Source organism: Calliopsis andreniformis, chromosome 12 (genome assembly GCF_051401765.1).
Source record: "Calliopsis andreniformis isolate RMS-2024a chromosome 12, iyCalAndr_principal, whole genome shotgun sequence".
Taxonomy (NCBI): Eukaryota; Metazoa; Arthropoda; class Insecta; order Hymenoptera; family Andrenidae; genus Calliopsis; species Calliopsis andreniformis.
Window position 1 is genome coordinate 6,734,884 of NC_135073.1, and position 13,906 is coordinate 6,748,789.

The following is a 13,906-nucleotide window of genomic DNA, read 5'->3' on the forward strand; positions in this document are numbered from 1 at the left end:
TATATCCCACACATAAATACGCATCTCCCTTCTCTACCCCTCTCTCGACCTCCCTCGTTCCCTGCTCTCGCCCATCTTCCCTTTCTTTCCCTATTCTCTCCTTACCCGTCTCGTTCCCCAGTCCCTTCGTGTCCTCCCTGTCTCTCTTCCTCTCTTCTCCTCCTCTTCTCTGCGTTTCGAGTTGCATGGATACATTATACGAATTACATTGATGATACGTCGATGGGACATGAGATAGGGGCTGCTTTGGCTCCGACCCGCGTGGATATTGGCGGAACTATTTTTCATGAGTCCTCCTGCATGATCCATCTTTCTATCGGCATGCTTTTTCCGCTGATAGACCTCCCCCTGTCTTCCGTGTGCTCGTAGATCGAATTGTCGGCGAAACGACGAGGATTCTGTTGCGGGAACTGATTTTTTTGGATTTTTGGGAGGGATTGTAAGGGGTTTTGAGCGGCGAGGAGGTGGTTATGAGTAAATGGGATTTTGTGTGGACTTTGGAGGAGGTCAAGATTTTGGGATTGTGTTGGTGTGGGATTGATCAGTTAGATGTCTGAGGATTAGTACCTATTCTATTCATGTAAAATGCTACTTTCTTTTAGGTAATGTGAGTTATCTTCTTGCATGAAATTATTGTGCTTTATGTGAGTAGACAATATTTTTATTTGTGTAGCATTATGTTTATTTTTGTGTTTATGCAAAGTAGTATTTTTTTGAAGTGTTATCTGACTATGTTTTATTCATCGTTTAAACAGCTTTGTTAATCGTTAAACAGCCATCTTTAACGACATAGTTAAGAAGAATAAACATGTATTATCTCATGCAAGTATATCTTAATTTAAGATCTGATTAAAAATAGAGTTTAAGGTTTTGTCTAAGAAGATCCTGTCCCTAGTCTATAGACGTTTTTATTTTTCAAGAAACAGTTTCTCTAGAGTGAAACTTACTGTATGCGTACTTAGCTATCGCAAATACTCTTTATAAAAAAAAACATAATTGCAGTACCCTGTTTAAAGAAAAAAGAACATTAAAACCAGTTTGCTCCAATAATAGTATTTTCTTGTATAACGATAATGAATTTTTGCTAACAAAAGCTTCTTGTAATTAACTTTAAGAAAGCTCTATTCTTTACCACAGATCAATTGTCAAAATAGTACAACCTCTTTTATTCCATGTTTGAAAAGGTTCACACAAGTTGTATCAGCTTTTCTCCTTCGCAGCGTCCATAGATAACTAAATTTCACTGCTTGTATACAATCATTCAAGAATTTAGAATTTCTTGCACATTTTCACTAGAGCTTCACTTTATGATAAACCATTCTAATGCAACATTAATACTTTCAACAACGAAGTATAGCATTTTTTGGTTCCATTAAAATTAAAGAAAGTTTATAGAATCACAATCTATAATTACTTACTTAAATTTGATTATTTAATAAAAAAATCCTTAGTCACCTTAATTCACAAAGTGGTTTAAACCATAGGCTGACAATGTACCTACACCTACTTGATTTATTTCTAGTCACGCAACTATAAATATATGCTAGTAAAAATATCCATTTAGAATCGCTTCCACATTCTTTCTTCTTCTCAGCAACTCGGTAGTTCGAAGAGACTCGATAGTCTCTTGCTAATTGGGCGGTTAGAATCAAACGAACTGAATGTAAATCATAGTGACGTTATCACAATCCTTAACGCACATTAACGATGATTAAAAATTATCATCGCTCAACGCTGGAAAAAAAATGGATGAAGAAAAAGGAAGAGATTCTTTAAGACATTCTTACAATGTTATCGGAGTAGAAGAAAACTTGTTACGAAGTGATATTCTAAAAATGTGAAAAACGCGATCCCCAAAGTAGAGGTATGCTGTTAGCGATCGGAGCTCTGTGGCAAGACAGACGTCCCCCAGGATACACTCAGTTCCTCCCTTCCTCCTCGCCCAGCGCCCCAGATCCTGCAGGATCATTAATCAAATTCCCCTTTTAGCCGCGCCTCCCTCTCCCCTCTCCTTTATCCCCTCCTCGTACAGAGGTTCCGCCGCCATTACTGTGCGGCTGCGTGCACGACGCATTAATTAAAACCAGGAAATTAATGCTTTATGCCTTTGAATCTACTCTCTCGACGAGACGCACTCTACCTTTAGAAAGTCGCTTAATTTTTTCATCGGACCTGCAGCAATTCAAGCCATGAACCGAGTAACGGGACGACTTCCAGAGGAACTTCCTTCCCTTGGGATTTAATAATCGATTAGGTTAATTATCGGAAATTCTTTATTGGAAAGGGACTTTAATCTAGGATCATTTTCAGCTGTATTTCTGCTAGTCGTTCTTTACTTGTTTACTAAATTTACTCCATTTCGAGAAGATATCTTATTAGTGCTATGTGGTTCATGTAAACAGTGTTTATATGCTTCTTCAAATTTTGCAAGAAAATAGGATTTATATTATTGTCAATTTCAGATTTTGTGTTTGAGTAGGATACAATAATAGTATAAATATAGGTACAGTAGAGTATAGAGACAGAAGTATGCGTACTGGCTGATTCAGAATCTTGTATCTGTTCTGAAAATTAATTATCAGTTGAATTAAATTCCTAATATGCTGTATTACAAAGAGTGCTCTCAATGCGGCGTAAATAACAGAATAAAAAGTGATTTAAAGATACATTAATACGAGGCAAAGGGTGATCACCGAATCATGTAATCAGAAATCATATCAGTAAATAGCTATATAGCACGTGCACTCAGGAATGTGTTAATTGCAGTTTTATTCCTGCCAGTATGTGAAATTGGATCTAAATATTCGTTACCAAAGTGACATCATTAATCTAAATAATCAACAACGCGTAGAACTAATTGGTCAACTTAACTATTACTGAACAGATAATGTAATGATACATGTGCGATGAGAATGATACCACACAGATGTCTCGATTTTAGTATTTAAGAATTGAAGCAAACAAAAAGAGTGACAGTTAAAAAATTGTACTATTTTGTATCTAGGTTTTAAATTTTAATATTTTAACATTATAATCAAGCACCTATGTATACATATTAACAACAGATCCTTGGGTAGAACTTGGAAGTCTTTGAACTCAATTTTCGGAGTATGATCTTGATAGTGCACCTTATTCAATGGACCTAGCCTTCAGTGTTTGCACTAGCTATACGCAAAATCGAACCAGAACCTGTGGTTTGAACCTCGTTTTGCTTGATAGATATCAGAGTCGAAGCTTTTCAGTAGAACGACCCTTTTTCTGGAAGAGACCCACGAGATCAGTAGGCGTGACCCATGGGACCCATTAGCGGTCAGTGTCCATCTCGGTCTACCGCAAAATGTCCAAAACCACTTGTAACTACGCGAATACTAAGTAATTTATGAACAGCAAGCAGGATTTGCGGAACATCATTCGCCACGGTTCCTTCCTTTTACTTACTGCAGAGTCATTACTTTACAAGCAGTGCAGAAAGATCCTCCTTTGGGATTGTTCGTTTAGCTGTGCTTCGCACTTCGCCAATCTCAATGGAAATTAGTCTTTTGCTGATTTATTCCTTCGGCAAGTCTGTGTGTTAACTCTGAAGGCAAGATGCTAGTACGTCGAATCAATTTGTTTTGTAGCATATCTGTTCTATATCGCGTTGTTTATATTCGACTCGGTTGGGTGTACATTGCAGGTTCAATACCACGGTGGAATTTCGAGACTTCAGTAGAACTTTCTACCTAGTAAAAAAGGTAAATGAAAACAAAGTTAGAAGCTATAGTGTGTTATTTATTCAGTTACACATTATTTTCATAAATATCACAAATAACAGCGTCACATTGTTAAGAACGTTTCAAAGGTTTGGTTCCTAAGTAGTACCTACAATTCGAAAAGACACATGCTGATCAAACAAAAATTATTCCTTACTACCTTCTGTTTCGTTAATTTTGAATCACTCTGTACATTTTATATTTTTATAATGAAGCATTTCTGCTCTCGAGCTTTTTAACACATCAACGAAAGCATTTAAAAGCAACCAAATTCGCTCGAGGATTGTTCATTTCTGGTACAAGAGCAGACTAAGCTGTCGGAATGCTCTTGCCGCATGACGAAAGGGTGGCGTGAAAATCGAGGATAATACCTGGTCAACCTAACGGTAGAAGCACCATTAGGCCTATTTATCGTTCGCAGTCAGGTACATCCTGACAAGTTCACTAGCTGAGATGTACGCTGTTCTGTAAAGGATTCGATGCACAACTGTCGGTCGGAGAAAGGAAAAGGTGGCGTTATGCCATAACGAGATTACCCAGAAATTTGTAGAGATTACTTATTACCAGAGAGACGCTTTTCGAACTTCTTATTTGGTGTAATTAATCTTTGACTCCTGGCGTATTCATCATTAAATGTTACTTCTTCTTATATTGCATCTCGTCTCTGACATATTTCATCAGTTTCTTTCTGTTCATTGATTCTGTGTTTCGTAATGGATAAATTGGGTTAAATGATTTTTATTCTAATTAGGTTTGTTTTTGTCCTTAGAAGGTTCAGATTTGCTTTAAACATTATAATACATTTACTCGTTTATATGGCAATGCTCATACGAAATTCTGCAGTGTGTCTAGTGGTTTTGAAAGTAGTTTTTGAAAGTACTCTTAAATTCCAATGTGTCTAAAGGAATGCCATAGAAAGTGCAGGTTTATGTAATAAGTGCTTCACTGTGTTATTAATGTTTGGCGAATACAAACGATAAAACTCTTGTAGATACAAACGAACATTTTAATTAATATAGATAGCTATGTGAGGCTAAAAATATCGCGAGAATTTATCTTGAGTGCAAATCAAACTAAAACACGTGTATAGTACATGAAAGTGGATGATTTCAAGTGTTAGATGATTAATGTTTCTACTCTTAGAAATAATTAAGAATAGTAATTTCTTTATTAAATATTAAGTAAAAATTATCTTGGTTCTTCTTATTATTATTGTAATTTAAGAGAAAACTTGTTTTTGTCTCAGTAAAAAATCAATTTTGAAAAATTTTTTATTTATAAAAGTAGGTATATGGTAAATTATTTTCAATTTTTCTGTCTATTTTTATTATGCATTCAAGTAGTTATAAATTTTCTACTGTACGCTTCAGAGATCAATAAATACATTACATACATCAACTAATTGCGAAATTATATTAAAAAATAGATGAAATACTAAATCATTCATAGTAACAGGCAGGTACCTACATGTTCAAGAAAAGTAACCGATTTATTGAATTAAGCTCCGTCCAACTTGTTACCTATAAAACAGTTAATCTGATACCATTACGTATCTACGATAACCCATCATTTTTGCAAATACTCGATTATATCAAGAGATCGTCTTTGCGCGTTGTCAGCAGCGACAATGGAGGGTAATTACATTAGCACGGTGTTGTACTATCGACATTGGATACAGTGAGCTATAAAACGTACAGTCATCTCGCGTCTTGCGAGAGCAGAATCTTTTCAGTAGGAAGACAGATCGATTTGAGAGCAGCGAAATCGTCGCACCTGTTACGCCGGTGCTGAAGAAACAATCGACCGCGAAAATGTTTTCCAAGATAACTAATCAAGATAAAACACGAGATCGTGGCGTCGAAGTTGTTCTACTTCACTCTCTCGAAACCTACACACGACGACATCGTCCCTGATCACAGAGGCGAGCGATATTAGATAACAGTTATCCGATCGTTTCCAGTGTGTAATTGCTGATTGCTCGATATATCTTCTTTTCTTGCGTTTCCATCTCGTGTCGAATCGATTTTCTCGATATTTTACCATTTGTTAACTTACACAGTGTTTTTAGAGCAAGTTCTGACTATGCGCTTTCTTTAACCGTCTTCTATGGCCATTATATGTACCTATACGTAACATTTTGATGGTTGTGTGTTTTGGAGCAAACTGGGTTAATCTGTTCTTTAATTCGAAGTTCTTGACATTTATATGCACATTATACCTAAATATTGAAATATTAGGGCTTGTTTTTGTCGTTGGGTAAAATTTGTGCTTAAACAGAAATTAAATTTAGTAATAAAAAATAGTGTGACAGAAGCTATTGAATTATTACTACTTGCTTTAATTTTTGTAAGTATTATTCAGTAATATAGTTTTAGAGTGAAAGAGTTTAAAAGGAGGACTCGGGTCACTCGTACACATGTCTCTGAAAGTGCTCTTTTCTTAGATCAAAAGTCTTTTCTCTAAAGTAATTTGAAAAACCACTTCCACATACTATTGTGTTGCCGAACACATCTATTCATAATGTATTTTGTGACAGACCAACGTGACAAATACACGACATCAGCAATCTTGTATTTCATGTCAATATGACAAACAAGATCTATATCCTTGACATATTGAAATCAGATAGCTTAAGAGACATTCAAATTACCAGCTTTATCTTCTTATCGTATTCTTTTGTATGCCCAATTAAAAATGTGTTTGACACTGTGTAATCCTTCTTAAAATAAAGGTTGCTCTTTGGTGGTCTCTGAGGTTATTCAAGATCCCTCTTAAATTTGAAATATACAATATTGAATACTTTCTATTAGGTAATATACTTGTTACAATATTTAGAGTAAGTTGTCTCAATGCTAATAGAATGCTTTTTATCTTTTATATGTATAATTTAGTAACTATATTTTTATTAAATTACAATTTTTATTGATATCTTTTTATAAATATCTATGGACCTGCAACTACTTGATTTACTCAATAGTTTAAACATATTATAAAAATATAATTTATTGCATTGTTAAGATTGACTAACACATTTTGATATCTGATATTAAGGTAACAAAGTCTACATTTTTTGTTCATAACGTAACAGTATACAATTGACCATGAAATATGTTCTATTGTAACCCAGACGCATTGTTAAGTACATAGTAGCATACCTTATGATTGGTATATAGGTACTACACGTTTCTTTCAGGCCTGCCATTAGTCAAATCGGCGACGCATCTGTATTACAGAGTAATGTAATTTTTAATTAGTTATAGATATTAATAAGACGGCTGATGTAGACAAAATAAATAAGAAACAATAGAGATATATAAGTATGTACTTAGATGAGCCTTTGAGAGCATTAGATTAGAGTATCAGAAAGACACTAGTTTCACAAAAATAAAAAAATGACAATCTTCTTTCACACTATTTCAACATCTGTGAGATAACAATATAAAATAGTAGTTTACTTCTTATTTCATTAACAATAGTTGCAAATAATTCAGAAACACAAGGTTACAGAATAGATACCTCAAAATTCTTTCTAAAATTATGTCTACTTAAGGGGTAAAACCATTCTAGGATTTTAAAAAAATCGATATTTTTTGGCTTAAACGATACTTTAAGGTCATAGAAACAGTATTCTATTTGATTTAAAGTGGAAAAAAATTTTAAAAGGTTCAATTATCGATTTTGTATGAAATTGAAAATAAAAAAAATTGTTTTTCACACTTGAATGTGTTAAATAAACCCTCTGAAAATAAATTCTATTCTGTTTGTCATACTCCCAAAATAAATTGTCAAATTTAGATCTCTTTTTCTGCCTCTAGAGTGGTTTCACCCCTTAACAGATCTCTTAAAAATAGATATGTACTAAAATGGCGGACAAACTTCATACGTTTTCTAGTATCTACTCCGAATCAATGAACGATAAACAGCTGGTCAAGTACCTACTTACACTACCGTGCCTATGTATTTGGACAGTTTCACATTATTGGAAGTGTGTGAAACACATTTATACTAACTGATATCAGCTATTATTCTCACCAATATTTGTATACCTAATACAATAATCGTCTAAGACGAGGTCTGCAGCTAAATCTATAGTACAGAATTTTAATTGAAGTTTACTTTATGCATTTCCCACCCTATGAAAGTGCCCAAAATACTTACATACAAGTAATGCATGTACTCAGTATTATCGGTGACTTTTAAACATTCCAAGCGAGGATAAGAAGGGGAGGAACCGAGTGTAAAGCCCCTCGCCCATTTCGCTCCCCGTTCAGTCGATGTCTGCCCGCTTTATCTCGGGCCGCGGCTAATCGAATAAAAATTAAAGGCGTCGATATCATTGGAGCGGGCGCATCGGTGCCAGGTGAAACGTGGGCCCGTCTTAGAGAGCGAAGGATAGCTGAAAGAGAGCGTAGCCCAGCTGTGGGCGCGGCGGATATCCCGCTGTGTCCCACCAATATGGCCGACCTTATATGCACACCCACGCTCAGCTGTCTCTCCTTCCCGCCGCGTCCTCCATTTCTTTCTCGTTCTCTCCGCGGCGCATCAAATTACACGCTCGGTGAAGTAATTTTCAAAGGCGCGTCCGTGATCGAGCGTGATGCAGAAACATATCCGTTACCCTTCGGTTCCGATGCGTCGTGTTAAAATTTCCGATCGCCGATAACGATGCTCAGAGATTAATGACTGCGCGCCAAACCGCCTCTGTCTTAACCCCCGCGCACACGTCGGCCAATTGTCCCGATTGATCTGTATGAAATTACACGTACGCGTGATAAATAAATAACTGTATCTGATGCAGTGCGATCGGTTACGGCGGGAACGCCGATCGGACCGTTCGATACGACGGAAGGGGTTGATCTTGACGAATTGGATCTATGGAAGATGATATCGGGTGGACGAGACGTGTACCGCGGGAATCTAGTAAAGAAGTCTTCGATTTTCATTTGAAAATCGTTAGATTGGCGCTTTGAATAGTGGGTGAAGGAAGGAGAGGGTGTATTGCAGTGATTCTTACTGTGAGAGGATTGTTTGGAATAGTGGGAAGTAAAAATGTAGAAGAAATTGATTACCAATGGATGAGTATCGATCATCCCATGAATAACACAAAAAAAGAATATGATGACTTCTTTAATCATTTGTATGGTAGTATTTCTCATGTGTCTTGTTTAGGAAATTTGTACTAACTTTTTATACATAGACTTCAATTTTAGCAATTTTCTTTGGAGTTGCATAAATCTAATACTGTAACAGATATGTTAAAGATAGATTTGACTGTAGATCGATGTTCTTTGTTTATTGTTTATAGTATTAGAAACAATACGTTGCAATAACTTGATGAATTACTCTCTAATCTCTGTAAATTTAGCTCTAGGTACAGTTGTTTCAGAATATGTTCACAAGAAATTGTCTCACTTAGGTGATATGAATTTACTTGTAAAAGGAATCATATAATGAAATTCCATAATTTTAAGATAATAAAGACGACAACAAATATCTATTAACAGTTTGTCAATATTTTTAAATATTTTTAAATAAGCCTAAAATTGAATTTATACATTTTGTAAGAAAATTTATTATATATCTGTACCATATCACGAGTTTACAGGTATTTTCACCATATCGAAAAAGAACTAAACGTATATTTACGTGTAAATACCCACATTAGGAAGATATGCACATGGATATAAAATTATTTAAATTTGAATATAGGTTAAAAGCGCGGGAATCATAGCTAATCTGTGGTCACGTAAATACGCATGCGCATTACTGTTCTTGCGTAGTGCAGAACGCGCAGCTAGATGGTTTCTAACAAATTTTGGGAAGTTTGCACGTTATTTAATAGTGTAACATTTGTGAATATTTAATGTGATAGGATTCACGTTTTGCACTGTTTTTTCCTTTCCTCTTCATAACCTAATATGCTTTGATTACACAGAATTATCAGTAGGTAAGAAAAATTCTTTATTTTCATAATATTATTAAAATTTACTAATATTCTAAAAGATAGGTTTTGGTGCATTTTCTTACTAAATTTAAAAAAAAAGAAAAAAAGATATTTGATACTTGAAAAAGATACTTGTCCTATCGATTTATCATATCCTAATACATACGTGAAACTATTGATAAGTTATCTTAAGTATTATATTAATCCTTTACCCAATAATAATGCAGCAGACTTTACAAAGAGAATGAAAAAATCCTTCAATACGTCCTCAGTAATTTGTTATTTAATTATTTATGATCTCTTACCTACACTTTGATTAATTAATTTGACCCCCTTTCCTTTATGTTTACTCAAACATATTTGACCCAAGAAAAATTGCAATACAATGGATTAAAATCGTCTCGATCGATAACACTGTTCCTCCGAAGAATGAGATCTTGCTCGCAAAATCTGACAAATTGCAGTCATCGCTTACGTTGCTTGATCCCTTACCTTATGCAGTCCCGTAATAACGGCACGGGTTTAAATTAGCGAAGAAAATCTGTAGATTAGTTAACGAGGTTGAATACGAACTCGGCGAAATTGGCTCAATTAAAAGCTACGGGCCAGCTGCCCCGACGATTCTGCCCCGTCATGTGATTGGTCCCTTTTCCCAGGTTCTTTCTTCTCCTTTCGATCTCCTCCATTTCAAAATGCATCGATACTCGGCCATCATTAATCATGCACTTTTGTACACACTCGTCGATGGAACACCCTACGAAAGACACTTCGATCGCAACAAAAATGAATCTGGTCGATCCTGATTTCGATTTCGAACAACCGATCGGGACCGAGAGTTATTAACTTGCCTGACAGTTGACGAATGAACGACAGAATATCTAACTTGTTGATAATTTCAATTTAGATGGCCGAGAAACTTTTATGAAACATTATTATCAATTTAGAATATTAATTATAAAGTGGAAAGTCCTATGGGTAATATAAAACGTAGAATATTTTACAAAGTATAAATAAGTAAAGTGAAAATTAGTTATGGAACAGTAATTGAATTATTGTGTATTAAGAATTGTATTTACATAACAAGCGATACAATTTTTTTAAGATAATTTAAGTAATTTGCTAATTCATTAAATAAATTCGAATTTTTACATCAAATCAATTTGGCTGATAAATTTAATATTGTTAAACGATATCTACTTTTTTGTTGATCTGTTTTCTATAAGAATTTTCTTTCCGTGAGAAAAAATTTAGTTCTTGTGTTTTCAATTTAATGTAATGGTTACGTACTTCTAAATAAAAAATATACATGTTACTAAACACAACTGTGTATTGTGTTACTTCATGTGTATAAAATAAAGTTTGCTTTAGTTCGTTTCTTCTGTAATAAATTATAATTTCAGAAAAGAATTATTCAGGATAAGAAGCAAAGATCCTGCTATTCAGAGCATTCATTACCACGAAAACGTACTAATTTGTACATTATTTGCATAATTAGTTATAGTACCAAGTATCTTAAAAAACATAATAACTTCAAATAGGTTGTTTTGCAAAGAATTACTAATTTGTCTAACCATAGACCATGAATCCCAAAGAGGTCTTTTTGAGATGATTTCAATTGTAATTGACCACAAAACTTCATATTTCAGATCATTAATATTAAGTATCGTGTGACATTTTGCATATTTTAAATTCCCATAAAAAGTAAATCTAAAAATTTACTAGACACATAGGTACTCCACGTTTAATAAGTAAAAGTTGTGTTAATATTCTTAACATAAAAAAGTATATCGTTTTTTATTTGTCATTTGGATACTATTTTGCACAACATTAGTCCAGACACAATAGTTTACGTAATTTCGTACTGAGAAAAAACTTCTAATAAGAATTTCCATTTCCAGGATATGGATCTGATCGAAGTGCTCTGGAAGCAAGACGTAGACCTGGGGTTCACGTTGGTGGAACCAACAGCCACCACGAAAAAAGCGTCTACATCGGAGAAGGGAACCGAAGATGACATTGAAAAACTAAAAGCTCTGGAAGCTATCAATTCAAACAACGAGAAGGTTTGTAGCATCCTATCTATCTCTCTTATCATCGTTCCAATTCATTCTCTAATTGACAAATCTCCAAGAATAATATAGATCTTAAAGTCGCTTTCTCCTCCAGACAGGCCACAATTAGCGATTAATAGCTTATTGTTTATCGAGTCTCAAAGTCCCAGCTACTTTCTGCTTTCACGTGCCGCAGAATGCAGCACTTCCTCTTCGAAGTGCCATTGAATTCGCACGTCTTCTATATCTTCGTCGGCATTCACGTTCAATCTTACATACTTACTTTCCTTCTTCTGTCCTCTTGACTATCGATCACGAAAATCGTCGTCAAAGACTCCTGTTGGATCTGTTTCGTGGGAACACATTCTTCGTCCTTTGGTTGTTAAGGATAGTCAGTTGACTATGATAGTTGGCTGGATTGGAACGATCGGCGTTGGTCGGAGACAATGATGAAAAAAAAGTCGAGCAGTCGATCGTATTAATACTTGGGTAGATAGAAGCAGGAGAGGCAAGCGATCCGTGTCGATAGATCGATATCGATTCGTGAAGTCGACGGTGAGGCATCAAACAAAGGTGACGGCACTCGCTTGACTTACAAAAGAATTCGGCACTCGGGGTGGCTATCTCTTTACAATCTCTCGTTCTCGACTGTTCCGTCTCGCATAAAAGTCGCTTGGATTGTGGCTACGAGCCGCACGTATTAGGTTGTCCCGCGAGTATCGTGATTCCCTTTCGATGGGTATCCGACACGCGAATCAATAGCTTTCTGTAGGGGTTTAATGACACATTTTTCTTGTACCATTTGCTCTTATTTTTTATTGGCTTTCTAGCTTAATTTGAGAAGAATTCTGATAGCACTTTGCATCTTAGAGACTCGAATTTGTATACTTATTTGCTAAGAATGAGCATGGCGAAATGAAAAAGTTAGAGTAAGAAAATTTGTTAAATATAAGAAAAGCAAGGATAAGGATGTTTGATACATATGAATGATCAATTAACGAATCTAGCTAATCTAGCGACTATCGACAATTTCTTTAGTAGATAGTTTTTCAAAACATAATATATAACTCACTATATTTTATGCAAACATAATATTCAATATATTCTAGTCCCAAAAACAAATTTTACTAAACAAGAAAATATTCAACAAGTATTATTCATTTGTCATAACAATTCCAGAAAAAATGATTCATTTTTTAATTTTAATTTTGAATAGTGCTAAAGTATCTAAAGCCAAAAGTCAGAGCAATCAAGGAATTTCTTTTACAGTCTTCTTCCTTCTTCTATTGGCCGACAAGAATTATCTTCGTGGGTGTCTTTTAATTCTTATCAACCCGTAGCATATGACATCCATCGTGGTAATCGGTCAGCCATAGATCAGTCAAAGGTATAATCCCGCAGAAACCATGGAAGTCATGTTCAGTAGACACCAAAAAGAGATTAAATCGAAGGGATCCATCCCACTCGCTTTAGGATACGATCTCGGTTGGTGTTTCAAACCTCGCACTATCGATTTTGGATCTTGTCCTTCTCCTAGTTCCTTACGCGGGAATATTTTAAACCCTTTAAGTCTTCTTGCATTCTTTCATATTTCCTATTTTGCTTTTCTTTCTATTTTATTAATACCTACTTTTGGTACTAAAAAAATTATGCAAAAATTTAAGATATACAAGCCTATATTGAAAATTGCTTTTTGAAGATTTAAAAAGTATTCTTATACTTTTATAATATGTGTGTGTATTATAGGTTAATTAATTGTAAATTGCATAAATCATTTCTGAAATGATAAAACAATCTTGATCATTATTGATCCCCATTACGCGAAGCAAAAAATCGTTCCTTGTGACCGCAAGAAATAGTATTTAAGTTAAACAAGCTCGACTGAAACAATTCCCATGTTTTGCTAAACGCGGCATGACTTCGTCGATGAACCAAAATCGTGGTTGCGTGTCGGGCGATTGATTTGGCTCACTTTCCATTCGACGACGCAACTTTTTCAAAGTCGATTTCCTCTCTCTGAGGCGTCTCGGTCGATGGACACGAAGAGCATTTAAGTATCCAGGAGATTCGATGCTACGAGGGCTCATCCATACTATGGTCACCGACAATGACGTTGCATCGACGTTCTGGGCGGGTAGCCCATCAGACTTCTCGACGTT

At 35.1% G+C, this 13,906-nt stretch overlaps 1 protein-coding gene across 3 annotated transcripts in view; it reads left to right on the forward strand.

Annotated features, from left to right (window-relative positions):
* Positions 1-13,906, forward strand: part of Cnc (NFE2 like bZIP transcription factor cap-n-collar) — a 139,143-nt gene that overhangs the window by 34,011 nt on the left and 91,226 nt on the right. For all 3 annotated transcript variants that reach the window (XM_076389779.1, XM_076389780.1, XM_076389781.1), the window contains exon 2: positions 11,595-11,759. In XM_076389779.1, coding sequence (XP_076245894.1) covers positions 11,595-11,759 — 165 coding nt within the window. The remainder of the gene's footprint in view (positions 1-11,594; positions 11,760-13,906) is intronic.